The following is a 25,831-nucleotide window of genomic DNA, read 5'->3' on the forward strand; positions in this document are numbered from 1 at the left end:
AGAAGGAGAAGGAGAAGGAGAAGGAGAAGAAGAAACTCCACCTGGGAAATGGGTCTATGTAACTATTTATGAAACTTCAGAGGGAGGGACAGAGACCATCAAACATAACCAGTTTAAGAGATGTTCATTTGAGTCATGTGAAAATCACTATTTGAAAAAAGAAGTCTCATAATCAGTAGGATGTACAACAAAGTTCAGGGAAGAGTCATATTGAAGGTGATAGGATCTATGGTGGAACAAGCTCATTGCTAGTCTAGGAAGCCAAAGGAGAGTGTGTCCATGAACTCTACACTGGCAAGAGATGGTGGAGGGAATAGATGGCTGAAGTTCTTGCTGAACTCATGGGGATAAGCAGGGAACAGCACTGTGGTCAGGGAGAGTAGAAAGGCGAGCCAGGTTTTCTCTGCTCAGCTATGACCTATTGCCAGCTGCCCTCTCTCTGTCTCCCTTTCTCCCTGTCTCTCTCTCTTTCATTTTGTTACACACAGTAAACTTCTTTTATATTTTCCCCATATATAGAAATGGATTCTTTTTAATGCAATAGGACAAGAATGGACAACATAGCTTACTCTAGAAACCTGGGTTTCAGATTGAAAAGAGCAGCAGAGACTGGCACTTTTGGTTCCCAAGTGCAAAGCCTGTGTAGGAGTTGCATGTAGTGGATGCATATGTGCAGGTGAAGCTTTTTATAGCTGCAATCACTCCAGAAGAGCAGCCAGAGACCATCAGAACTGAGAAAAATATCACCCAATTATTGTCATGTTCCACTGGGCTTCATGTCACCATTTTGAAGCAATTAGAACAGCAAATTCTGTTTGGGAGAACATTCTCCTTGTCTTCATCACCAAGCTTGTGACCAGGGAGCAGTATCACAGAGGTGACAGACAGCACAAATAGGATATACAATGAGAAATTATCAGTCTGATGGAGTTTACAATCACCATAGCAACAAATCCTTGGATGCGTTTGTAAGGATTACTTGAGGGAGGAAGACCCAACCTAAATGAGGTTGGTGTGATTTTTATGGGCCAGGTTCCCAGAACAGTTTCAAAGGAGAAATTGAGCTGAGAACCAGCATTCACTTTTCTCTGTTTCCTGACTGTAGGTACAATGGGATCAGCTGTCTCAAGCTCCCTGCCTTTCCTCCCATAATGGGCTCTACCTTCAAACTGTGAGCCAAAATAAATCCTTCCTCTTCTCAGTTCCTCTGTAAGCTATTTTGTCTCAGCAAGAAGATAAGTAGCTAAAAGGGGTGAGATCAGGAAGGCCACACTAGATTGCCAGCTCCATCATTTGGAACGCTTCCTGGCCATCTGGACCTAGTTAGTTCTTCTCTATGCATATTACTTCCAAAAACTTACATCAGCGGGTTTTCAAGTAAAACCAAATTTCCTTGTAGTTGGCAGGTCTATCTTGTCATTGATAGTGTAATGGAAGGACCCTGGCTGCAGAGCTGTCATCCTAGGCACCATCAGTAGCATAGCATGCTCTTGTGATGCCCAGTGGAGGCATTGCTCCAGCCCCAGCCCAAGCACCAGAGAAAGCATCGTAGGAGCCACAGCACAACCACACACAGGGAAGTAGCTGCTTCGAAGGTAATGGAGCCAATGCTTGGTTTCTAGTCACCCATACTAATGTTAGAGTTGGACCCTCAGAGATTACACAGCTATCGGATATCCGGACTATCATTCTAGCTCAGTGGTTCTCAACCTGTGGAATGTGGCCCTTTAAGAATCACATATCAGATACCCTAGTTATCAGATACTTACACTACTATTCATGTCAGTAGCAAAATTCTAGCTATGGAGTAGCAACAAAATAATTTTATGGTTGGGGATCGCCACATCGTGAGGGACTGAATTAAATGATCACAGTGTTAGGAAGGTTGAGAACCACTGTTCTAGATTGTTCCAGGAGCTTTGGTGCTCACTTCTGAATGAGGTCATTGTAAACCAGGCATGGGCTGCTGAAGAGTGTACATCTAACAAAGTCCCCAAACCTCACGTGAGCTTTTCTGGTCCCTCCCAGTTAGCCAACCTTTATTGGGAATACTCATTTTCAAACTTTACATGCCCCCACCAAGCTTTCAGTTCACACATAGCTTGATGTGGCACATGCCTTTAAGTCACATGATCATGTAGGTATCTCTTAGGAGGCAAGTAGCAAGGTGTGCTATATCTGCAAGGAACATTTCCCAGGGTATTGCACATTCAATTTGGCTACCCTACTCTCTTCGAAACTAGCCTAACTGCTTAAAGACAACAGGGGATATACTTTAAAATCTCTGCACTTTAGCCTTTTGCCAAGTGGAAGGGAGAATCTATAGGATGATGTGGTAGTTTACATTCCTAATTTGAATAAATGTAGACAAGATATCCTGGTTTCATTTCTTTCACTGGGATAAAAACAAAACAAAACAACAACAACAAAACAAAACCCACCCTGACAAAAAGCAACTTAGAGGATCATAGCCCATAACTGGAGGGAGTTCTAATTAGCAGGAACTTAAAACTGCTGGCCATACCATATACAGAGTGGGCTGGGTCTTCGCACATTGTTTTACATAATTAAGACAATTATCTGTAGGCTTGCCCACCAGGGAACCTGATCTACAATCCCAGGCCAAGACTCTTCCCAGGTGATTCTTGTCTGTGCGTGGTTGACAGTTAATATTGACCATCACACCAGTGATCCCTGAGGTGAGATAGCTGCTCACTTCCACTTCTATTCACAGGTACAGAATAGCCACAACAATTTCATTTATAGGATTTAACCAAATATCAACAATAATATGTCAAAAAAAATTGAGGAAAAAGAATCTCCCTCAGGTGAAACTTGAATTAAATGCACTCTGAGTCTTGTTTTGAATTTAAGATGGCATTGTAATGTAGTATTTGTTTGTCCTTTGACTGTGAGAGTCCTTTTTAAAAGTCCTTACTGTTGTCTTTGATTTGAGTAGTAAGGAAATGCACCTAGTGAAAGACTGAATTTAGAAATTTGGAAAAAGAATGTTAATGGAGATGCATTAATGTATACTGTATAACCTTTACTTAAAGAAGGCATAGGAAGTCTCTGTAACGAGCCAGGAATATGGACTGGTCAGTTCCAGGAACTTGTTGGTCCAGAGACCCCCTCCAGCTAGGGCCCAGAATAAGGAACAGGATAGCGGTCAGCCATTAAGAAGATAGCATTGACCAAACCACATTCCTCTTGACAATGTTTTACTTATGACCCTGACTCAGCCAGGGGTTGGGTCCGTTTGGAATTTTCCACTGTTTTTATGTTATGTTTCCTTGGTAACCCTCTCACCTCCCCCAGTTTGTGGTTTTTCCGTTTAAATACCCCTCACTTCTTGTGTTTGGGGTTGAACCCCTCTGGCCTGCCAGGCTACGAGTTTGACCCCAGATCTGGCTTATCCCAAATAAATCTCATGTGATTGCAGCAAGATCGGTCTCTAGTGAGTTATTGGGTGGTCGCATCATCCCGAGACTTGAGTGAGGGTCTCCCCAGTTCTGGGGATCTTTCACTAGAAAGAGGTGGTAATGTGAGACTTTGTCCTGAGGGTTATCTAGAGCACTATTCAGAAATGTGTTTGTATGTGGAAATAGATGCTTCCCCATTTTAAGGGATGGCTGTTCCATTCCTCCAGCCCCCAGCCCACTGTATTGTCTTCTATGGTACCTTTGAATAGTCTAGTATAACCATGTATAGCAGTCCATTTTTATAGTACCTTTGGGATGTAATCCCATGACAAAGGTATTGTCATGTTCTCCAGTCCCTGCCCTGCTCATTCCTCTGGGGACTTGGTACCAGGATCTCTGCAGATAAGACTATCTATGACACTATGACAGAGGAAAGCGTTATTTGGGCTTGCTATGGTTTTGGAGGGATATGAGTCTGTCATGTCAGGAAATGTGGCCATAGGCAACAGACACAGTGTGGGGAACAGACAAGAGCTTTCTCTTGAACAGAACACAGGAAGTAAAGAAAGCTCATTGGGATTGCTAAGAGCCTTTAAACTCTCAAAGCACACTTCCAGAGACACATCTCCAACAAAGCCACACCTTCTAAGCCTCCCCAGCCAGTGCTACCAACTGGGGACCAAGTATTCAAATATCCGAGTCTCTGGTTTACATTCTCATTCAAATCATCATGCCAGGGGATGCCTCACCTCACACAGGTAATGCTCTTGGGCTGGGAATGAAGTAAAGAGTCAGGTATAGTCCCCAGAGACAGACTACTCATGGACAGACATCCAGAGGCTCATAGAGTGCGGGCCTTGCATGCTGGAGACTCATTGGAAGCTTGGTAATCCTAAATCACACAAAAACAAACTATAGGCCACACACAAGAGGGCATGTGCCATATGCGAACACCGCACACTTTATATAAAGGACTTTTTGCGAATTTTGATTTTCTTATCTGCAGAGATCCTGGTACCAAGTCCCCAGAGGAATGAGCAGGGCAGGGACAGGAGAACATAAATCCAGATCTCTGGGGTTTTGGAAAGGTGTGTGAAGAGTTGGAAATGTAAATTAAACAATGTTGTGTTGATTCCATGGAACCCCTGCCTGTGAGTGTACTGCACAGAATCTTAGCTGTGTTGAAGGGCAGCACTTGTGGAGGAGGGAATATCTTACAAGGAGGTGCAGAGTGAACCCCTCTGCTCTACAAGGAGACACAGGACCCTGCCATGTACATCTCTACTCTCTCCCCTCTGCTCCACAAGGAGACACAGGACCCTGCCATGTACATCTCTACTCTCTCCCCTCTGCTCCACAAGGAGACACAAGGCCCTGCCATGTACATCTCTACTCTCTCCCCTCTGCTCCACAAGGAGACACAGGACCCTGCCATGTACATCTCTACTCTCTCCCCTGAGACCGTTTTGCCTGCAGCTCCCCTTCCACTCTGCCAGTGTCTGTCACTGTGAATATTCAACATTCCTGTGAGGATTAAATTGTAACCATTTTTAGAAAATCTACAAACCAAATGTCCAACCTTAGTATTTGCCTGGGTGATTATCAGTATTTTGTGCTGACAATGAAATACTGAGTATTAAAAATATCCCGTCTCTTAGGAAAGTCAGAATGGCAGACTGCATGATGTGATGCAATCTGTGTAGTGAGCATCTCTGAGCTAAGCCAGGCTTTATATGGACAGTGGATACCAGAGCCATTTTGAAGACCCTTCTTAAGTATTAACAAGCAGTCATAAAATGTCAAGTGGATCAGATATGTGAAAGGCATGAAAGCTAGTGCTGGCATTAAACACCCACGGATGTTTTAAAATCTGTGTTTCTATCTGTTCATGTTAAAAAGAACACTGTAGAGTACTGATGCGTGAGTCTCTTTTACTTCTAAGTACAATTTGCAGCGGTGATGCTGAGCAAATTTTCTTTGCCACACAAAGGCAATGGCCCCTGAGAACATGAAGTCCTGTGGAGGACAAGAGCTTGACAAGCTATGCTACACGGGGTGCCTCTGGTGACAACCAAGAACCTAACTCCTCTGTCACATAATATTCTTTTGTCAATTGTTAAGAATGCATGGGCAAAATTTGAGGATTTGTGTTAGAGGACTCTGAACTGGTTATCTTCCCTAAGATACCATGTATACTTCACAGAAATATGGGAGGGCAGACATCTTCATGGAAAAGAGAAGAAATTCCTCTTTTCTAATAAAATCACTTTTCCTGTAATGTCACCCTCTTTCTTGTCTATTTTATTAAATATTTTATATACACCTCTTAAAATCTATAAAGTATTTGAAGAATTTTATTCCCCTCACTCTATAAAAAAAAATCTAAAATACAGTTTTGAATGAGATCTAGCTATGTCAGCCTTTATGAATGTCACTATATTATGCTCACAATAGGATGTGTATCTTTGTAGCCATTACGGTTCAACAAATGCAAATCTACTTCAAACAGCAATCCATTGTACTGGAAAGTTGAGGTTTTTATATAGGGTTCCTTATTAGAGGCATCTTTGATAGCAAGGATTCAAGAGGTAACCCAGTGGGAGAGCCGAGGACTCATTCTGTGCTAGGAAAATCTGCATGCTATAAGTGCATTATCAAGAGATTAATGAACACCTTTACAACGGGGGCCCTAGATTATAAACATACCCCCTTCTTCTAGCTTTTTGTGCTCACTGTTGGGTTCAAGGGAAATTACTACAAAAGGAGATAAATATAAGAAAATAATTAAGAGAACACTGTGATCATAACACTTTCCTGATGAGTTAGGAGGGACCTGATAGGGGAGATATGGGGTCTGTGTCCTTGGGACTTAATGATATTTAGCATTATGCCTTACAGTTGGAAACACAGAGCAAGTCCTCAGTAACATAGAGAATTCTAGAGGCTGCAGTAACAGTGAAGGAGTGGGGTTGTCCACAATGTGCTCTTGGAGTTTGTGTGAGGTTGTGTTGTGACACATATATTCATGCCTTCACACTGAATTCATCTGCAAGGATGCCCCCCCCACCCGCCTCACTCAGAGCTTCAGGCTCAGAAATCAAGATTAGGGACTCTGAACAGGACCAAATTCCATTCTCGAGTGTGAGCCAAGAAAATTGTCCTAGCTCTCCTTAAATACAGCTTTTATGCAGAAAATTCCACAAAACATGGCTAGCATATGATCATTCTTTCAAATACTGACTCATTTCTATTCAATGATCAGAAATCTTCTTTGCTATGGACACCACTGGCCACATCTAGAGTACCATATACAAGATAGAGTATCTCTTGACCATAATCAGAAAAGATCATGCAAAGCAAAACATCAGGATAAATAGGAGACTTCCCACCCACAACCTGTACCAAACACCCACCATCACATCTTATATAATACTGGGGATCACATGGTCTGAGACGCAATGCAATACAGTTTCTATCCATAGAGGCCCTTGGGGACAGCTCTCTTCTGAAATGAGACACCATAATGTCTCATCATTTCATTTTAGCATCATAATGATGCTAAACAGATCTGCCATGATAACTTGATCTGGCTTTTCTACTTAGTTTGAAACCTAACTTTCTAGTATACTGTGTCTACCTTTCCTAACCACATTGCTAACACCAGCACAAACTGTCATCCCACCCTGAGCACATGAACTTAATTAGTTTTATTTGTCCCAACACAACTTTTGTGGCATCTCTATCTACCCTTCCATGGCTGGCAAAGACAAGAAAAACTAACCATAATAAGCTTATTGTATCTTTCACCCCACGACATTTCAGATATGTGAAATTATCTATTTATTATTTCCAATATTTCTGTTGGCTAAATAATGCTAAAATGTTTCCCAGACATTCTTCACAAACTAATGTCACCAGACCCGTTACCACAAGGGCACACTCATCCTCAATGTCTATGCAGGCTCTCTGCAGAACTGGTATCAAGAAGCCGTGTGTTTTGGCTCACTTTATGCCAACTTGCCACATGCTAGAATCATTTGGGAAAGGAGATTCTCAACTAAGATTCAGAAGATTTACCTCTAGGCAAATCCTGAGTGTATTTTCTTAAAAAGTATGTGATGTAGGAGAACCCAGGCTACTGTGGGTGGTGGCGCTATCCCTAGGGAGGTGGTTCTAGGATATATAAGAACATAGACTGTTTAATCCACAAAGAATAAGCCAGGGACCAACGATCCTCCTTGTTCTCTCCATCAACCTTGCTTTCAGGATCTTGCCCTGACCTCCTTCATGGTGGATGATGGTGAGGGACTGTAAGCTGAAATGAGCCCTTTCTTCCACAAACTGAGAGCATGGCATTCTAACACAGCAACAGTAACCGCAACTAAGAGACTGGGAATGGATTATTGAGATGCATAAAGAATGGAGTGGGAGAGTGGAGCATCCTGACAGTGGAACTGAGCTAGGTATAAAATACAGAACAGCCATGGGCATGGGCAGTGGAGTACCAGTGTTTCTCAGCACTGTTTATTGTCTCAGGACTATGGTGGATTTCTCATATATGATCTTATCTTTCACTCTGTCACTGACCACATTCAGAGAAACACATATGCTGCCTCTACTTCCTGTAGAATACCTGATCCTCTCCTCCTGTCTTTGGGTACATACTGTACTCTTCTCATTAGAGCATTTTTTTTTCTCAAAGCTAGGGAGATGGTTATTATTTTGTTTAACCAAGAAATAATCTCTCTTTGCCTTGAGGCCATGTCATTACATATATTGTTTTCTGAATTTAGAAATATGAATATTTTATTTTTCGGAAAAATATATCTTCATCAAAATGTCATGATTGATATACCAAGAAATCAAAGCCTTCGAGACACAACAGGTCTGGCACATATGAACTTATAGAGACTGGAACAGAATGCACAAGGCCTTCATGGGTCTGTACAAGTTGGGATCTTAGAGCTGGAAAGAGAAATATATACATGCCCCCATTCCTAACCCAGAGCTATCTCCAGTTATACTCACTTGCCAATGAAAACTTAGTTTTCTCCACAGGAGTCTCACAAGGGAAACAAAGCATTCTTAAGCATAGACCACATGCCCAGCAATAGATGGCCAAAGAACTCAGTGGCACTCTTGGGGCCTTTAACCCTATGGATCCTTTGTGTATACATCATGGCTTCTTATAGGATTTTGTGCTCTTATGGGATTCCTGTGTGTGTGTGTGTGTGTGTGTGTGTGTCTGTGTCTGTGTGTGTGTGTGTGTCTGTGTGTGTATGTCTGTGTGTGTGTCTGTGTGTGTGTGTCTGTGTGTGTGTCTGTGTGTGTGTGTGTCTGTGTGTGTGTGTCTGTGTGTGTGTGTCTGTATGTGTGTGTGTCTGTATGTGTGTGTGTCTGTCTGTGTGTGTGTCTGTGTGTGTGTGTGTATGTCTGTGTGTGTGTCTGTGTGTGTGTGTGTGTGTCTGTGTGTGTGTGTCTGTATGTGTGTGTCTGTGTGTGTGTGTCTGTGTGTGTGTGTGTGTGTGTGTGTGTGTGTGTGTTTGTCTCTGAGTCTAAATGTTTCTCTTGTGCTTTTTCGTTGTCTCTTTTCCTTGTTCGGGTATTTTGTCTTACTCTGACTTGTTTTTGTTTTATTTTATTTTATTATTCTTTAAATGCCTGGTTGTTTTCTAAGAGAGAATGGAAAGGGTGTAGACATGGCTGGGAGGGGAAGCAGAGAGGTACTAGGAAAGGCGAGAGAGGGAAACCATGACTAGAATATATTATATAAAACTATTTTTAATTAAAAAATATCTTCACCAAATGGCATGACTGATTCTGAAAGTCATTTTCCAACATGACCATCAAGTTATCTTCCATAAGGCAGTGGTAGTTCTTTAGGTGGCTCAAGGTTGCTCAGCTTGGGAGAAAGCCAGGGTGCTCTTGAGAAGGCCCTAGCAAGGAAATAGGTGAGGCACTGATTTGAATATTAAATAACAAATCATGACATGGAGAAAAAGAATTGCTTCATTGATGAGCAAGAGTATCTAAGCATGTGGAGAGGTCTCTGGCTCTGTGGGGCTGAGGCGTGCACTGACTCTGAAGGAGGGGAATGATTGGTCCTACACTTCCTGTCACACCTGGGCCCTCTGTCATTGTCTCCTTGTGGCTCGGTGTTGGTGGGACAGTGTAGCTGCTCTTTGTACCACCTTTAGAGGAGGGACTTATTCTCAGCGAGGCAGCACTTGATCAGGAGCCCCTGGTCTGTAACCACACAGCTTATACTTAAAGGCTATTACTATTACTAGTGAAACATGACCATGGGCAAGCTCTTCACTTCTCTACATGCTTTTCTCTTCCATGTCAGGAGTAACATGCACTTACTTTGGGTTCTGATACGAATTCAATAAAATGAAGCTTCAAACTGCCATACCTGTGTTACCAATAAAGACAGCATTCACAGATACTATGTATCTCTCACGAGGCAGCTGGTTAGCATGTGGGCTCTGCAGCAGTTATGGTGCCAGATACACAGTACCTGTGCCAGATTTCAGAGTGTGCCTTCCTTGATCCATCTGTGTGACTATCCCACCATCTACCTTGGCAACAGCTCAGCTCTCTCTGCTGCCTCCTGTTTATCCACTCACCCACGTATTCCACAGGCTGCACAGCTGGCTGTGGTTTCCCTTGGGCCTACATTCTTGTTGGGCTAGATTATGTGATCTTCCCACCAGCAATCTGTTACTCTAGCACAGGGATACACTCATTACCATATTAGGCAGATTATGAATCTCCACAGTCAAGTTTCAATGGTCACTGTGAAACTATATTTGCTCAGCTGAAAAATCTTTACACTAAATTTACTGCCCAATATTGAGGCAGCCGTACAGTGGCTCTATGCCACCTTAGCTCTTTCCTGGCTACCTCCCGGTTAAATACTCTGCTCCTCTGATTTCATTACTTTTTCAAAAATTTATTCAATTTCCCACCAATCAAATTTTCTTCTTTATAACCTGGAGGTTTCCTTCTCTTCTTATGTTCAGTTTAAATATCTCCTAGACTCAGAAGTGAGTCCAAAAGTTTTCAAGATGGACTGCATCCTATCAAGACCATGCTTGTGACAATGTAGGACCAGCAATGGGTCATGTGTCTCAACCTTAAGTTTGGATAGAAGGATAACAGAATAAGTAGAAGCTCATTTGGGACTGATGGGACATAAGGCGATCCTAAGCCTTAGCAGTTTTAGAAACTAAATCATTTAATTTTCCCAAGCGTCCCATGCAGTCTAACCTACATACTTATCTACCAGGCCAAAGCTGAAGATGTGTGTTTTAAATCACTCACCCTATCCCGCTTTGGTGCTAAATTCCACTGAAAGAGAAAGAGAATTCATTGTTCCTACTGGGGCTACCATGTTGAAAGGGCTTTACAATGGCTCCAAGACCTTAGGAACACTCAGGCAAGCACAGATAAAATTCTGGAAGACTAAGGATAAGACAGATACTAGAATACAGGAGGATGCTAGAGAAAGGTGATGCAGTGGAAAAGAAAGGAATTACAAAAGGCTGGGGTAATAGAGAGGGGCCAGGTACTAGAATGGTGGAGTGATGAAAGGAGATAGGGTGATACAGAGGTGGAATGATGGAGGGAAGGGGAGTAGTAGAGGTAGATAGGATGCTGAGGAATTGAGGTGATAGAGGAAGAAGGATGAGAAAGGGTGATGGGGAGATAGAAGGATGGGATGATGGAGGGAGATGGTACCCTGAAGGTTGATAAAGGAAGGTGGGGTACTAGAAGGCTAGGTGATAGAGAAAGATGGGGATAACAGACAGGTCAAATAATGGAGAGATAGGAAGATGGAAGGATGAGGTACAGGAGCAGGTGGGTACTGAGAGGGTGGGGAGGGAGTTAAGATGATGACATACTTGGGATACTAGAGGTTAGGGTGATGGAAGGTACTGGAGAGAGGTAGAGTACTGAAGTGAAGTAGGGTAATGGAGGGAGTGGGGGACTGAAGTGATACGGTGATGGAAAAAGGGGATAGAAGACTGGGCAGATGGTAGAAGCTGGGATACTGGAAGCAGGTAGGGTACTGATAAAGTGCAATAGATCTGTATGGCATATAAGTGGTGATGAATACATCAGTTGGAGCAACTTTGAGATACTGGCATATCTGAACTATGCAGTGAAAGCTTTGTCCACATTTATGCAGAGAAACATCATCCTCCATCCAGTCTTTAAAATTATCAAAGAATAACAGTAGAGAAACAAAGCCACAATATTACAGATATGTTCAGCTTTAAACTGCTCACACGGTTTGATGACTAAAACCTCAATTCCCTGATGGGATTTTAAACTGTTGGAAATGTAAAATGTGTATAACATTTTGGAAATTCCTATTTCTCTTTGCTCAGTTTGTGAAGGTCTTTGAGTACCATGTAGTCTTAGTCCTCTATGAGATGGTGTTTTTAATTTAAAGATTTTATTTTTATTTTTAATGACATATATGTATGTGTCTCTGTGTGGGTGTATGAATGTGAATTCAATGTCTTTAGCAATAAGAAGAAATCCCATAGAGCAGGAGTTACAAAGTGGTTGTGAGCTACCGATGACTTAAGTTCTGGGAACTAAACCTGGCTCCTCTGTAAGGGCAATAAGAATTCTTAACCATAATGTCATTTCTCTATCCTCTCTACAAGACAGACTATATGCCAGAGGACATAAGACATGACCATCATTTATTTCTTAGACTTCCAGACACTCTGAGAGTTAGAAAGAGACAGGTAGCCATGGCAATGGCCAGCCAGATTCAGCAAGACTGCCAGAGACTTAAGAACCAGAGGCCCTACACTTCCCATACTGTGATCCATTCTTAACGTTTATTTGAATTACCACATGGGAACTTACGAGTAGCTTACCCAGACACCTTGTTTCAGATCCACTCCAGAGACCATTGGCCAAGCACTCCCGGACGTGGGAGCCCACAAGCGTGTAGCCAGTGTTGCAGGTAAAGATGGCAGTGGCTCCATACATAGTGAGTGTCCCTATTTTGTTACCATTTGGGGGAAAGGACAGGCTTCCACAGGAGATGACTGGAAGAGAAAAACTGTGTTAGTCCAGGTCTGAGCTATAGTAGAAACCCTGGGTACTGGTTTTCCTATAAAGCATATAGGAGGGAGGTCTGCTAGGTTAAGAGGTCTTGTCTGCTGGGGCTTGATGGGTCAATTGTCTCAGTTGGATTTTCCTTCTGTATTGTTCTTAATATAAAATGTAAAATTGCTAGCATATTCCAAAGCCACCAATGCCCCTGCAGTGACCCACTGCTTTTTTTATTCTCACAGATTGTTAAGAACTTCTTCAAAACACAGTATGTAATGCAGCAAACCATAAGACTATCTACCAAACAAGTAGACTGTTCACTTTCCTTTCTATATCCACCCTAGAATGATGTGTTTCTGGGGACACTTACACATACCTGCCAGGGACATGAAAAGTGTCCTCATCAAGGTCCACAGCCCAAACACAGCACAGTGGGTTGAAATCCAGCACCTTTGACTCTAACCCCAGCACCAAGATAATTTTCTTTCCAGTTATTTGTGGGACCTAAGGGTATCCTTGCCATCTCATATATGATGGGTCATAGTTTCTGTGACTCCAAATTAGTCCATTTACGGAGGTGAATTAATGCTCACCTACAGGAGAAATCCTAATGACACCCATGTGTTTGTATTTCAGATGCATAAATACTTGAGGATAAAACCTATAGAATCTTATAGTAGGAAGAAAAATCCTAAAACCTTCAAGGCTGACTGACCACCAGAGACACACAGTATTTAAACAAGAATGGAGGACTTAGAAAATCTACCCAAGGAGAAATGTTCAGATCACTTACTAAGCAATGACATGTGTAAGACAAGGCCATGCCAGGAAGTGACAAAAAGACAGAGCTCCCATCTACAATAAAAGGGCAAGACATGGGGAGAGACCACCATCATGAGGAAAGTTCTTTGCTCATGCAGGTGAGCATGACCAACCTCCTAACAGTCTCTGGTGTCTGGTGGGACTGGGGATGGCTAAGGACAGTGAAAGTCAATGCTGAAGACTATTCAAGAAACTGAATCAACAAGGCAGCCAGTATCTTAGTTGTTTTTCTCATCGCAGTAACATAATACCCTATTGAAGCGACTTAAAGAAAAGAGATTTATTTTAGCTTGCAATTTCATGGTGGGAAAGGCATCGTGCTGTTTAAAGCAGTGAATACTGCTTCCATGAGTGTGTCAGGAGCCTGAGGCATTCTGTTCCCCCATCCTCAGCCAACAAAAAAGCAGAAAGAGAAATGAACCTTCAAGGCTTGACCCCTCTAATGATCTACTTCCTCCAATAAGGCCATGACTTCTAAAGGCTACACAAACTCCCAAACAGCTTCACCAGCTAGGATGCAGTATTCAAACAAGTCTGTAGACAATCTCACATGTAAACCACAATGACCCTAGAGGGCTCGTACATTGGTGACTTGGACCCAGTCAATGGATCCAATGATTGACATGTGAGTGGACAATGAGGACTTTGACCTTATCCTAGAATGAATCCATTGATAGATTAAACGTCATAGCGAGCTGTTGGGATGTTGTAAAGACAAGGGAGAGTGAGCCTGGTTAGAGAGGGGGTACTTTGAAAGACACATTTTATTCACTTTGAAAGACATCAAGCCTTACCCATGATGCTCCTCTGTTTCTATCTGCTTTCTGGCAACCTTGGATGAACAACTTTATTCTTCTGTCCTATTCAGTAAGGTCTCATAACATTCCAGAAACAAAGCAGTAAAAGTGTACAAGCCAAAGACCCATGCGAACCTCTGCATTTATGAGCCAATAGAAATTGTCCCTTTTCGAAATTGCTTTTCTCATCCAGGTAGTGTGACTCCTGTCCATAATCCCATCCGCCATGTTGGAGGCTGAGGCTAGAGGATTGCCATAAAGTCCCAGCAGGCCTGCTACTACTGGATGAGACTGTGTCTCAGATTATAAAATAAAATAAGATTGCTCAAAAACCATTTTCTTGGGTTTTTGTCACTGTGATTAAAAAGAAAAATTCTAGCACAAAGTCAGAGGAAGAAAAATGGTATGAGTGTACCACTGAAATCACCCCCTTTGTTCAGCTTCTCTGAATACAAGGTGGGACTCCCACTCAGTAAACGAGTAGACCTGCTTGGTAGATATGATCTATAGAGGTCACTTGCCAGGAATGGGAAGTCCACCTCCAGACAAAATCTTGCTGAGAGAGCCTCCACACTTCTTAGTGTCTGAGAGACTGCTAAGCTAAAACCTTCACAGTGGTAAGTGTGAGCTTTCAATAATTTGCTAGCATGTACCATATCAAATGTCAATGGATTCAAGAGGGATTTAGGTTTTTATAATTTGCTGTGAACTTTTCTCTAAGCCTTTTCCCAAACACTGTGTTAACCCTACCTTGAACTGTGATATTTAGCAATTCATGTTGAAACTTCAGTGCTTATCGGGGATGTGTTCAATGACAAGGCTGGAGCAGCTTCCTAGCTGAGAGCTCTGCAGACCTTTATTGGAAGAGCAGAGTGAAGATGCGCATGGGATTCTGTCCTCTCAGCCTTGGCTCACACATCCTGGTGAGGAGACTATTTAAAGTCTATCCTCTAATGAGGCTCATTAGATCACAAGCAACTAACAGAACAACCACTGAGCTTCTGGGCAGCTGGATAATGGGATTCAGAGCCTAGAGTTTCTCTTGGCTGCAAACCCTGCTCATTAGTAAGGGTGGCAGAGCAACTTGGAGGAGCCTAATTGGGGAGACCATCAGCACTAAAAATAACCTTGTCACAAAACAAGGAGAAAGCCTTATCCCTGTGCTAGCCTCCCTCCTGGTCTCCAAAAATGGATTCATTAGCTGTGCTTTTGCCCTACCACTCAAAACATGTCCACACGCACAATTCACAGCACTCTCAGAACCCATGTGGTATCTTTGCACAGCAAAGGTGCTAAGTTGAGGGTACCCAGAGGACACCCTGTGAGGGCTCTCTGAATGCTATTTTCCTACCTAGTGGTGGTGGGTGACAAGCATCTCCTCATAGGCAAACTTCTTTTTCCTTTCCTTTGGTTCACAGGCAGATCCACTTTGAACCAGTAGTAGCCTGATAACACCTGTTTTCTCATACCATGATGCCAGCGTTCCTGTCAGCAGCATGGGCCCCTTATAAACAATCTTAAATATTGATGCTTTCTACTGCTGTAGTCACTACGGCTCCATGATCACACACACAACTCATGGTAACCATGAGCAATCAAGAGCACTACACTTTGCTGGGTGTGAGAAGTGGCAGGGCACGTGCAGAGATCAGGAGATGGTTGTAAATACATGAGGGAGTGTTGTTGGACTATATCCCGTGTCTCCATGTGAGGCCTGCAGGCCCACAGCTATGATCTGTAACTTGGCGTGAGCCTGAAGACCTCATCCAAAATGACAGAGTCAGCTGCCTGTACTGTAGTGAGCAGATATTAGAGCTACTGATGAGTCCCAACCCAAGAAGCTGGAGAACTTAGTTTTTCTCAGGGAGCTATGATGTACTTGGGGGTGGCCAAGGGTCTGTTCCTCCTCTGGAACAAATGGCCAGCAAACCAGGAAACTTACCACCCTGGATCCCGAGCAGACACATAATGGAAAATAGTAGGTTCCCTTCACATCTCATCACCTGGCTATTCCGAGATAAGCCACGAGTAACTAAAACCTTATAAATTACAGTTCCAGCACTACATCATTGGTTTCTATGACAACACATTTGAAGATGCTACTGATTCTGTCCCAGCACCATATGGGAAGCAATGGTTTCTTCTATAGGGATGTAGTCACAGGCTAGAAAACTGGGCTTAGAAAAATGTGTCATTCTAAGAATGTTTAATTGAGAAACTGAATGCTGTTTGAGCTTTCTGGGATTCTCATGCTCCCTTTTCAAAGAAAAGTATATTGTTACCAGTATTGATCTTGTATTTTTTTCTGGGTGTATATGGATAAAATAGAGATCATGAAAAATAAAGAAAATTTCAGTTACAATAAATTACAACTTTATAAAAAATAATGAACTAACACATTCAGATTTCTGTAGATTCTAGAAAATGAACAGTAATGCCCTAACTTCTTTCTTTTCCTTCACTTTTGGAAGGGTCAGACCTGGGACTCCTTCACTTCTTCTCTGCAGCCTATTTACTCTACTTGCTCTGAGAGATTCCTTAACTTTCCAATTTGTTATAAATAGAAGAAATACTAGATACTGAACTAAAGCTGGCTGGGGAGGATGCCTGGTAACATGAATATTCATGAGGGCACAAGGAAAAAGTGGGAGGGGAGAGTGGAGACCAAAGCTAACTGAGAATGCTCATTTCTGTTCCTGCATCTCTCCCCTGCTCTGCATCTGAAATGAGATGCCTCGACATTTGAACACTAAGTTGATTATGAATAGCTTCCCCAGAATACAGCCCAAGACTACCGAAGTCCCTGTTAACTTTTCAGAGTCCACAGACATCCCTCTATTCAGCCTCTAGTCAGACTACGAACTGAACTACCTGAGTCTTTTATACCTCCACTAAAACAGCATAATTACAGAAGTTCTGAGCAAGCATGGAGGGCCCAGCCATGCAGCCTCATTCCATAGACACTCAAAGGACACTCTTCTTACAAGCTATTGTTCTGCTTGAAAAAAAATCCTTATTGTTTATTAAAGTATATTATTTTGTATTGTTTTAGAAGAGACTTGTAATTTTATATAAATTAATATTCATTTATATCTTCTCAGTTCTCATTAAAATTACTTAAATATTTTCAAATAATTAGCTGTTTCTATTTACAATATAGGAAAGGAAAATTTTCAACTAGTCTTCCAACTAACCAAGCTTTTCCCACTGGCCACAGACCACTGTAACCCCCAGTGTAGTGCTTTGTTCAGACAGAGCTGTCTTTAGGTTCTGAGCCAATTCACTTTTGGTTTCATGGATGATATTGACAAGCTAAGGCTAGACTGGAAGGGTAAGCCCTTAAAAAAGGCCACGTGGTTTCTATCTTCTGAGAGATGGAAACCATGAAGGTGGAGAGGGTGAAGGACATATGTTAGAATCAGAGAGTGAATCCCATTTCCTGAGATTGCACATTGAGAACCAGCCATAACCACAAGGACACATGTTCTGCCTGTGAGTATGAACAGATAGCTGGTCTTGTCCCAGTCAGACTCATGTGCAAACAGGACTCCAGTAGCACCAAGAAGATAGCTCTGGAAGGCTCCAGGCAAGAAACACACAAACCCTGTGTGTCCATCTAATGTTACATGCTACACCTATGAGTGTATCCCATGTCACATGAAGAACCTGTGGACCTACGAAATGTCAGACAGAGACCCTGTGGCTCCATCCAGTGTCACAGGAAGAACCTGTGGTTCCATCCAATGTTACAAGCAGAATCTGTGGCCTTATCCCGTATCATATGCAGAAGCTGTGGGCCCATCTATTGTCAGACACAGAACCTAGGGCCCATCTGTGTCACATGGAGTGACTACCTTTGGGATAAGTATTTTCCCAGCCACAGTTGCAGCTTCTCAGGAAGTACTGACTGCACTGTAACCTTGACAACAACTCTTTCTGAATTTAGGGACCCTCTCCATAAGAGCTGGTGGGAAGAGGCTGGAGAATATTCTTAACTCTTGGGTGTCATTTTCAAAGCATTAGCAACAGCAAACAAGGTCTAGAATGCTAGACAAGAGCACCCTAACCCACCACAATAAGTAAGGAGTGTCTGCTCTGATGCATCTATGTTTCCAAAAAGGAGTTTCTAAAAATTAGCAAACCTTTTTCCAATGAAAAAAATGTCAAAATGCAAAAGTAGAAAAAATTGATAATAACTGTGGTAGTTTGGATGTGAATTGCCTTCATAGGCTCATATATTTAAATACTTGTTACCTTGTTGATGAAACTGTTTGGGAAGAATTAGAAGGTATGGCCTGATTGGGAGAGGTATGTCACTAGGGTGGGCTTTGAAGTTTCAAAAGCACATGGCATTTCTGGTTAGCTCTCTCTCCTCCTTGACTGTGAGGATGTGAGCTCTCAACTGTTGAAGCAGTGCTATGCCTTTGTTCCACAGTCCTGGGTAGTAACCCACAGACCCCTAAGCCTAATTAAACTTCTTTTATATGTTGCCTTGATCATGGTACCTCATCACAGAAAAATAAAGTGAAAGACAGCAGTATCCACCTTTCCAGGTAAGAGAAAACTTTTATGGAGTCATATGACTAAGGATATAGCTCCATTCAAAATTTCCAGTCATGGGCACGGCTTTGTCTTTCTCCAACACAGATTTCCATCTCCAAAACACTCTCCTAGGACAATCTGGGCCCTTGAACAATGTCTGGGTAAACATCTTGTCTTTATTAGACAGCAAGGATTTCAGAAATGTGTGAGAGACAAGATGAAGTCATAGACAAGGGGCTGTCCTTGCCAAGATGGACAACCTGAAATCCAGACATTAATAATTCATCTAAATCAAAGCATAGTTTCAGGTGGAGTCTACTGATTCTCGAAAATACACCCATGCATCTATGGTAGCATGCAAGAGACACATTGCAGCATGTGGCACAGAGCTCATACGCAGCCACGTGTGGCAGCAAACAGTTAACAGCATACACAATGTATACAAGGTGGGTACAGTTGATATAAGGCTCCTGTCACACCAGATAGAATTGAGAAGCAAGGGCGCGCGCGTGTGTGTGTGTGTGTGTGTGTGTGTGTGTGTGTGTTTGTGTGTGTGTGTGTATGTGTGTGGACAATTGATTTCCCTAACCCTAACCCTAACCCTAACCCTAACCCTAACCATAACCATCAAGACAAGCATGGTACCAGAACATCAGGAGCTGGCTCTTTCCTAGTAAGGGGTACCTTGATGCTTCTGGTTCAGGAATCAGTAAAGCCCCAGTTGCAAAGACTCACTTGTAGGTGTGAAGTATTCTGGCAAGGCAGCTTCAGTCAGTGGCATCAAGATGACCCTGCCTATCAAGGTTCTGACATCCTTGGAATCAGGTATAGGAGAGTATGTGAAGCCTGCTGCATCTACAGGAGCCTTCTGTGAACCCCTCAAGGAGGCCAAAGTCTGTCATGTCAGAGCCTCTGTGCTGTCCTTGTCTCTGCTTGACAGCCGTAGGAGCCAGGGGACATAGGTGAGATGCATGAATATGGGAAGAATGTATCAGGACAATGGACGAATGTGTCAGGGAAAACTAAGTGTGGGCTCCTGGCCTGGCATTGCACACCTAAAAGAAGGAGCCATCAGGGTCACTAGGAACCATCATAGCCAAACTGACAGCAGCTTTGGGGAGGGTGTCCTAGGGAAGCAGGGTATTTAGGACTTGAATGTCTCATGCCACCATTCTCCCTTACTTATCTCTAGGTTCCTGGGAAGAGCTTGTCTTACATGAAGAATTAGCATTTGCTGTATTAAAAAGTCAGATTGAAGTTATTATGTAAAGCACCTAATCACACATGCCTTTGTTTCTCTCTTTTTATTCTACTTCCATTCTTCCTACATTGTGTACTGCATAAATCTCATCCAGTACAACTGCATGTTTCAATGTTTGATAATTTCCTGTCAACAATCAGTAAAGATTGGATATCAAATGTGTTCAAATCAAAAACCATGCTGAACAATGTCAGCTTTGTCTCATGTTCTTATTTATTCATATTTAACCATTCATCATGTACCTGAGAGTATAATCATCTCCCTTTTACGGACAACCATTGTGGAGGACTGATTCCTTCAGCATAAACACTATTTCCTAAGATCCTAATGAGAAGTTTGTCACGGCTTTCACGCAGAAGAACAGCCAGCCCTTCAAATGTGTGCTTTTATTTGTCTTTAAGCTCAGATGTGAAATATTTGACTATTCTAATATTCTGAAGTTTATAAAATACTGTCATTAAGAAAGGAGACCAGTGTTAGATATTTGATCCTGTAACACCTGTTTGAGCTTGCCATGTTAACACAGGGCTGTGCTTTGGTCAGCAGGACTATGATGCTGTCTTCATAGGTGGTCCCATTGATGCTATGTCCTGGAGCTCTGCACCCTATATGTGAGAGAGCCTGCCATCACTTACCTTTACATCTGGGTCTGTCTTCCTCAGTGCTCCAGGTCCCATTGGCTTGGCACTGCAAGAGCCTCTGACCCTGCAAGAAGTAGCCGGGGCTGCAGCTGAGGAGAACTTGAGCTCCGTATTCATTCAGTGATCCCGAAACCAGCCTCCAGAGCACATGCTCTGACAGCTGGCCTTCGATGCTGGGGCAGGGAACCGCTGTGAGAGAAACACTCAATGTTAGAACAGCTTCCCAATAGCTCTTTCTGTCTTTGCTTCTAGAAGGTAGAGGTTGATGGTATGCGAAACTCATTGTGGTGTGTGACCTGGATGCCCTCAACTCTTCCTTCATGACTTCTCTGTTTCCACATAATCATTCAGGAGGCATCCTGGGATTTCAGCCTGGGAGCTACTGTCTTGTTACAGGAGTAGAGAGGATCTTATAGTCAGACTGAGGTATAATCATATGAAATCATTCCTTCTCTGTTTGTCACATACATGTACACACAGGCACTCATTCATACATGGGTACATGAGCACACACCTGTCCTCATACATATACACTTAAATATAGATACACACTCATGGGAAAACACACGCATATTCACATGCATGTACATGTGAATATACATGCACAAATATATACACGTGAAGATATGCACACAATATAGCTTCATATTACTAGGTTTATAAGCTTATGAAAGCATTTTTCCTTGACATTACCACTGTAGAAAAAAATGATTATTATCATAATTTAGAGGAAGGACTTCCCATGCTCCAAGTCAAAAAGACATAAGCTTTTGAGTGCAAAGCCTTAAAAGCAGGTGCAGTATTGGTCCTATAGGCTTGGACGCAGCCCCAGGACAGCAGAGTCCAGAGAACTTACAGATAGACTGAGATACATGCAGTATTTGGAGACTATGCAATATAGGTTTGTTTATGAAAAGTATGATAGGAATTTAAATGAATTTTATAAGTTAGAAAGAAGCAAGAACCACAGCATTATGCACAAAGCTTCTTTAGTTGATATCTGTCACCGTCAACTGGTTACCCACATAGTGGAAGGGGCCAGCTTGGTCAGTCTTGAGCTCAAAAACAACAGCTGGAGAAATTGTAGCTTTCCTAGAAGGATAATAATAAAACGTATTTTGCTTTTAAATTTCACCCACACTCATTATAATCAAATCTGCTCTTGTGAAATGCCACAAAATCTCTCTTCTTCCTATGGTGACTTCCATCTCCAAATAAACTACAAAGAGCAGATATTTAAGAGTAAAGACAACGAGGTTAAAAATATATGAAGGGCAATTTGGTAAGTTAAAAGCAATCTGAAGGTTATGTCTCTTAGATGTTTGTAGATTCAGACGCTATCCTGTAAGTCCGTGGATGTACAAATGGTTTGTTCAACAGTGGAAATTTTGTCTTTCTGTGGCTAGGGTATGTTTAGCTATGTCCATAAAGCCTTCAGCCATAGGAAGTCTGAACACAGTGAAGTATGGCAAAAGGCATTCCCTTTGCCAGTGTGTGCTTCTGGAACTAACTCCAGCATTCTAATCATCTGATCTAATACAACCTCTGCTTCTGGGGAGGGTTGGGCATTGGATCAAAGTGGAAGGGCAGTTTTCCTCTGGCTAATGCCACCATCAGCACCAATCCTACATGGTCATAGGTGTCTTGTTTCTTCGTGAAAACAGTATTTGGTTCACTTTTTTGTCTTCTAATTTAGTTGTTTGTGTCTCTTGCTCTCTGAATGGCGACAAGCTTATTTTTACTGTAACCACTATATCTTCTATGTCTTTTCATAGTTTTCATAGGTAAAACTGAAGATAGTTTCCCAGTCATAGAAGCTATTCTCAGTGAAACTGCAGGTAGCTGTGAATAGCATTCAATGCATACAATAGTTAAAGTCTATAAATATTGCATGGCAGTCATCAATGATGACCCCTAGTGATAAATAAAAAAAAAAAAACAATTACACAGCATGCTGCCTGGAGTCACATGAGTGGCCTCTGTCTTGAAAGTCACAACAAACACTAGCACTCTGGGGCTGAAGTGGACCATGATCCACACAGCACAGGAGAACACGGATGAATGAGAAGCATCGCCCAGAAGGTGAAGTGGACCATGATCCACACAGCACAGGGGAACACAGAGGAATGAGAAGCATCGCCCAGAAGGAGAGCTGAAGAACTGCGAGGGCATGAAGAGAAAAGTCCATCTTGACTTTTGTGTGCTGCAGAAAGAGCACAAGCTTTCAGAAACTGCTTCCTGACATGGCCTTTATGTTTTCAGAGCTGATCTGTAGGACAGACTATGCAAACTATGAATTCCTCACAGTAATATCTGAATAATCCATGGCATACTCTGGGTGGTAAAATCCTGAGTCACACAGCCTGGATGGTAGAAAGGAAATTCCTTTAGTGTAATGGTGGATAAGGCAGCATCTCTGAGTTTGCCTATGTCTATACCTGCATCCCTGCAGGGAGGAGCTGTTTTCATACATGTGGGCTATGATGAGATGACATGTACAACTCTTCTGTCTGTGAGCACCCTAAGTGCCATGTTGTATGCTATGAATATGGAAAATAAAGAATAATTTAAGTAAGGAATTAGAAACCAATTCTCCAAAGACATCCTTGCTCATAAAGTTGATACTTAAAAACATGGATCATAAGGGCCATGTTTTCTGGTTCTTAGTAGTTGTTCATGAAGCTTTTCCCATTCTGTCACCAAGGGAATGCACAAGGTCACCTCTCCCTAGCATGCTGCTCTAGCAGCCCTACATCAGCAGAATTTTGAGCGAGTGGAGGTGAAAAGATCAAACGTGTAGGGCAGAGGTGAGAGGTACATGTCTGCTTTGAGATGTGATAGTGAATAACTCACTGAGTTGAGTATTTTACTAACATCTTCATTCCTGATGTTAGACCTAACAGATGAATAGAGCAAGGCAACACTGAGAGACTCATAGGATAGTGCAATCCATGAAGCTCAGGTGAGAGCTGGATCAAAAGTGAGACCATCCGGAAACAGAGAATGTGCTTCAGCTCAGTCTTGAGGGTTGAGGGAGATGGATTAGGACAGCCAGGGCTTGAGTCTCAGGTTACCTGAGTGACACATGGAAACGTGTTTCTCACTGGAGGATTAAATTCAAGCTACTTCCAGAGGTAGTGGAAGTGGCCATATGCTGTGGTTTTCAAGATAACACGCTTTCATTCTGATGGAAATGCATTAGAGTGGGTTCTTTCTTTGAGCTGCTAGTCATCTGAACCTTCAGATGAATACTTCAGAGGACAGCTACTGCCCAGATGTGTAACTCATTTTGTATCAGTGTCATCTTCATCAACAACATGATCATCACTATCACAGTTACTCCCATTACCCCCATCACCACAACTACACCATCGCCACCATCAACACCATCTCCATCATTATCATCATTATATTATTTACGTTTCACAAGTGACACAGCCAAGGCTCAGTCAACCCAGGCAAGAATTCCTTCCTGTGTAGGGAATTCTCTAGTCTCTCTCATTTATACTTTTCTTGTCAATATAGAAAGTAAAATTCATTACATAATTACTATAAGTAGATAGTAGGAAAAACCTTCATACATTCATCATGAAGGATATAAATACCACAACAGATAAATATCAAATAAATAACAAAGTCTTTGAAGGAAGATACAAATATTTGTTATATCTGAGAAATACAGGAAAACAAGTCTATGTTATCATGAATTTAACCAGTTCAAATTTTTGGCAACTGACTAAATTTTTGTGGTTGATTCTATAATAATTAAATATGCTGCAACTTGTAGAGTGTTCAAGGTTATCCACAAACCTGACACTCCTTCTTCCTATACTTTTGCAGGATTAAATTAATATAGGCTCCCTTCTATTGCATATATAAAATAACCACCATAGTGTTATTTTTTTTCCCTTTCAACCAAGGGAGAATTCATAGTAGTCTATCCCAATGGGTTTGACATCATGTATACCACTTACTGTTGACATGGTTGACATCATTTTTGCAGCAAAACCTAATTGTACTTCTCAAATTAAAAGAGTGGAAATCACAAATAATGAGTAGTCTTTATACAACAAACACATTTTCCTAACTTCTGAATCTCAAAGAGGCAGGGAAAACACTTGCATTTGACCTGGGAAATCTTAGCTTGCATTAAAATTAATAGGGCTGTTTTGTCTGTCTGTCTGTCTGTCTGTCTGTCTGTCTGTCTGTCTATCTATTTATCTGTCTGTCTGTCTGTCTGTCTATCTATCCATCCATCTATCTATAGTGTGTGTGTACATGCACACAAATGCTCATTCGCATGTGTCTGTCTGTATGCTACAGAATGCAAGTGTTGTTAGAGTCCAGCAAAGGCTATCAGGTTCCCTAAAGCTGGAGTTGTAGGTAGTTGTGAGCCAATTAACATGGGTGCTGGGTACTGAACTTGGGTCTTCTGAAAAAGTGGTATGTGTTCTCAATTTCTGAGCTATTTCTAACCCGTGGCTGTCAATTTTATGGAGAGCGAATCTGGTTTCTTATTGACTCCTTGAGCCAGGGGCAAAGCAGCAAAGCCAGCTATACTTTCCTGGGAGGCCTTCATACTATGATGAGGCTGCCTCCAGAAATAGAAAGTATCCTCTCTGGCTGGTAGTATTTGACTTCTATCAGGAAATCTTCCCTGTTTGTCAAATCATCCCATAAGTATGGAATATAATTGCCTTTTTATTTTCTTTTAACGGTTTCCCCACATCATACTCATGTGGCTAAGTGTGTCTTATTACCACATTTAGTTGGAGGACATTTAATTTGATTTGTAAAATTATGATTAGATACCTTTGGAATGAAATAATTTAATTATCCCCATCCTTCATGCTCACAGCTGATGTGGAATCTTTGCAGACCACAAGCAGCCTGCATTGATGGGCGTGAGGGAAATGGGCAGAGCTGTGGAACTTCAGAAGCCCAAGGAGCAGGACTATTAACTCAGGAAATAATCAATTGATTGAAGTTATGATTGATCTTTTAAGTTCTGTGTCTTGTGGTTCATCTAGGTAATTCTCAGTAAGAACATTTTTACAAGACTGGTGGACTTAGGGGGAGATACCTTCTCTGGATCTTTTATAGCATTTATATTTTTATTATGAAACCTTGGCATGTAGTCTTTCTTCATTGACGTGTGTCTGATATGCACAGGCTGCCCCTGTTGAGGGGAAGCTTGACTTTATTGCTGTTTCTCAAGCTTGGCTGCCTTCAGATCAGATTAGAGGTGTTGGTAGGTTAGTCTTC

General features: G+C 42.1%; 1 protein-coding gene across 6 annotated transcripts in view; it reads right to left on the minus strand.

The window, feature by feature from the left end:
* Nucleotides 1–25,831, minus strand: part of Csmd1 (CUB and Sushi multiple domains 1) — a 1,620,113-nt gene that overhangs the window by 41,767 nt on the left and 1,552,515 nt on the right. For all 6 annotated transcript variants that reach the window (XM_031339198.1, XM_031339200.1, XM_031339199.1 and 3 more), the window contains 2 exons: nucleotides 20,561–20,755; nucleotides 12,323–12,496 (listed from right to left, as the gene is read on the minus strand). In XM_031339198.1, the coding sequence (XP_031195058.1) occupies nucleotides 12,323–12,496; nucleotides 20,561–20,755 (369 nt within the window). The remainder of the gene's footprint in view (nucleotides 1–12,322; nucleotides 12,497–20,560; nucleotides 20,756–25,831) is intronic.

The sequence above is a fragment of the Mastomys coucha genome, unplaced genomic scaffold (genome assembly GCF_008632895.1).
Source record: "Mastomys coucha isolate ucsf_1 unplaced genomic scaffold, UCSF_Mcou_1 pScaffold22, whole genome shotgun sequence".
In the NCBI taxonomy this organism is placed as follows: Eukaryota; Metazoa; Chordata; class Mammalia; order Rodentia; family Muridae; genus Mastomys; species Mastomys coucha.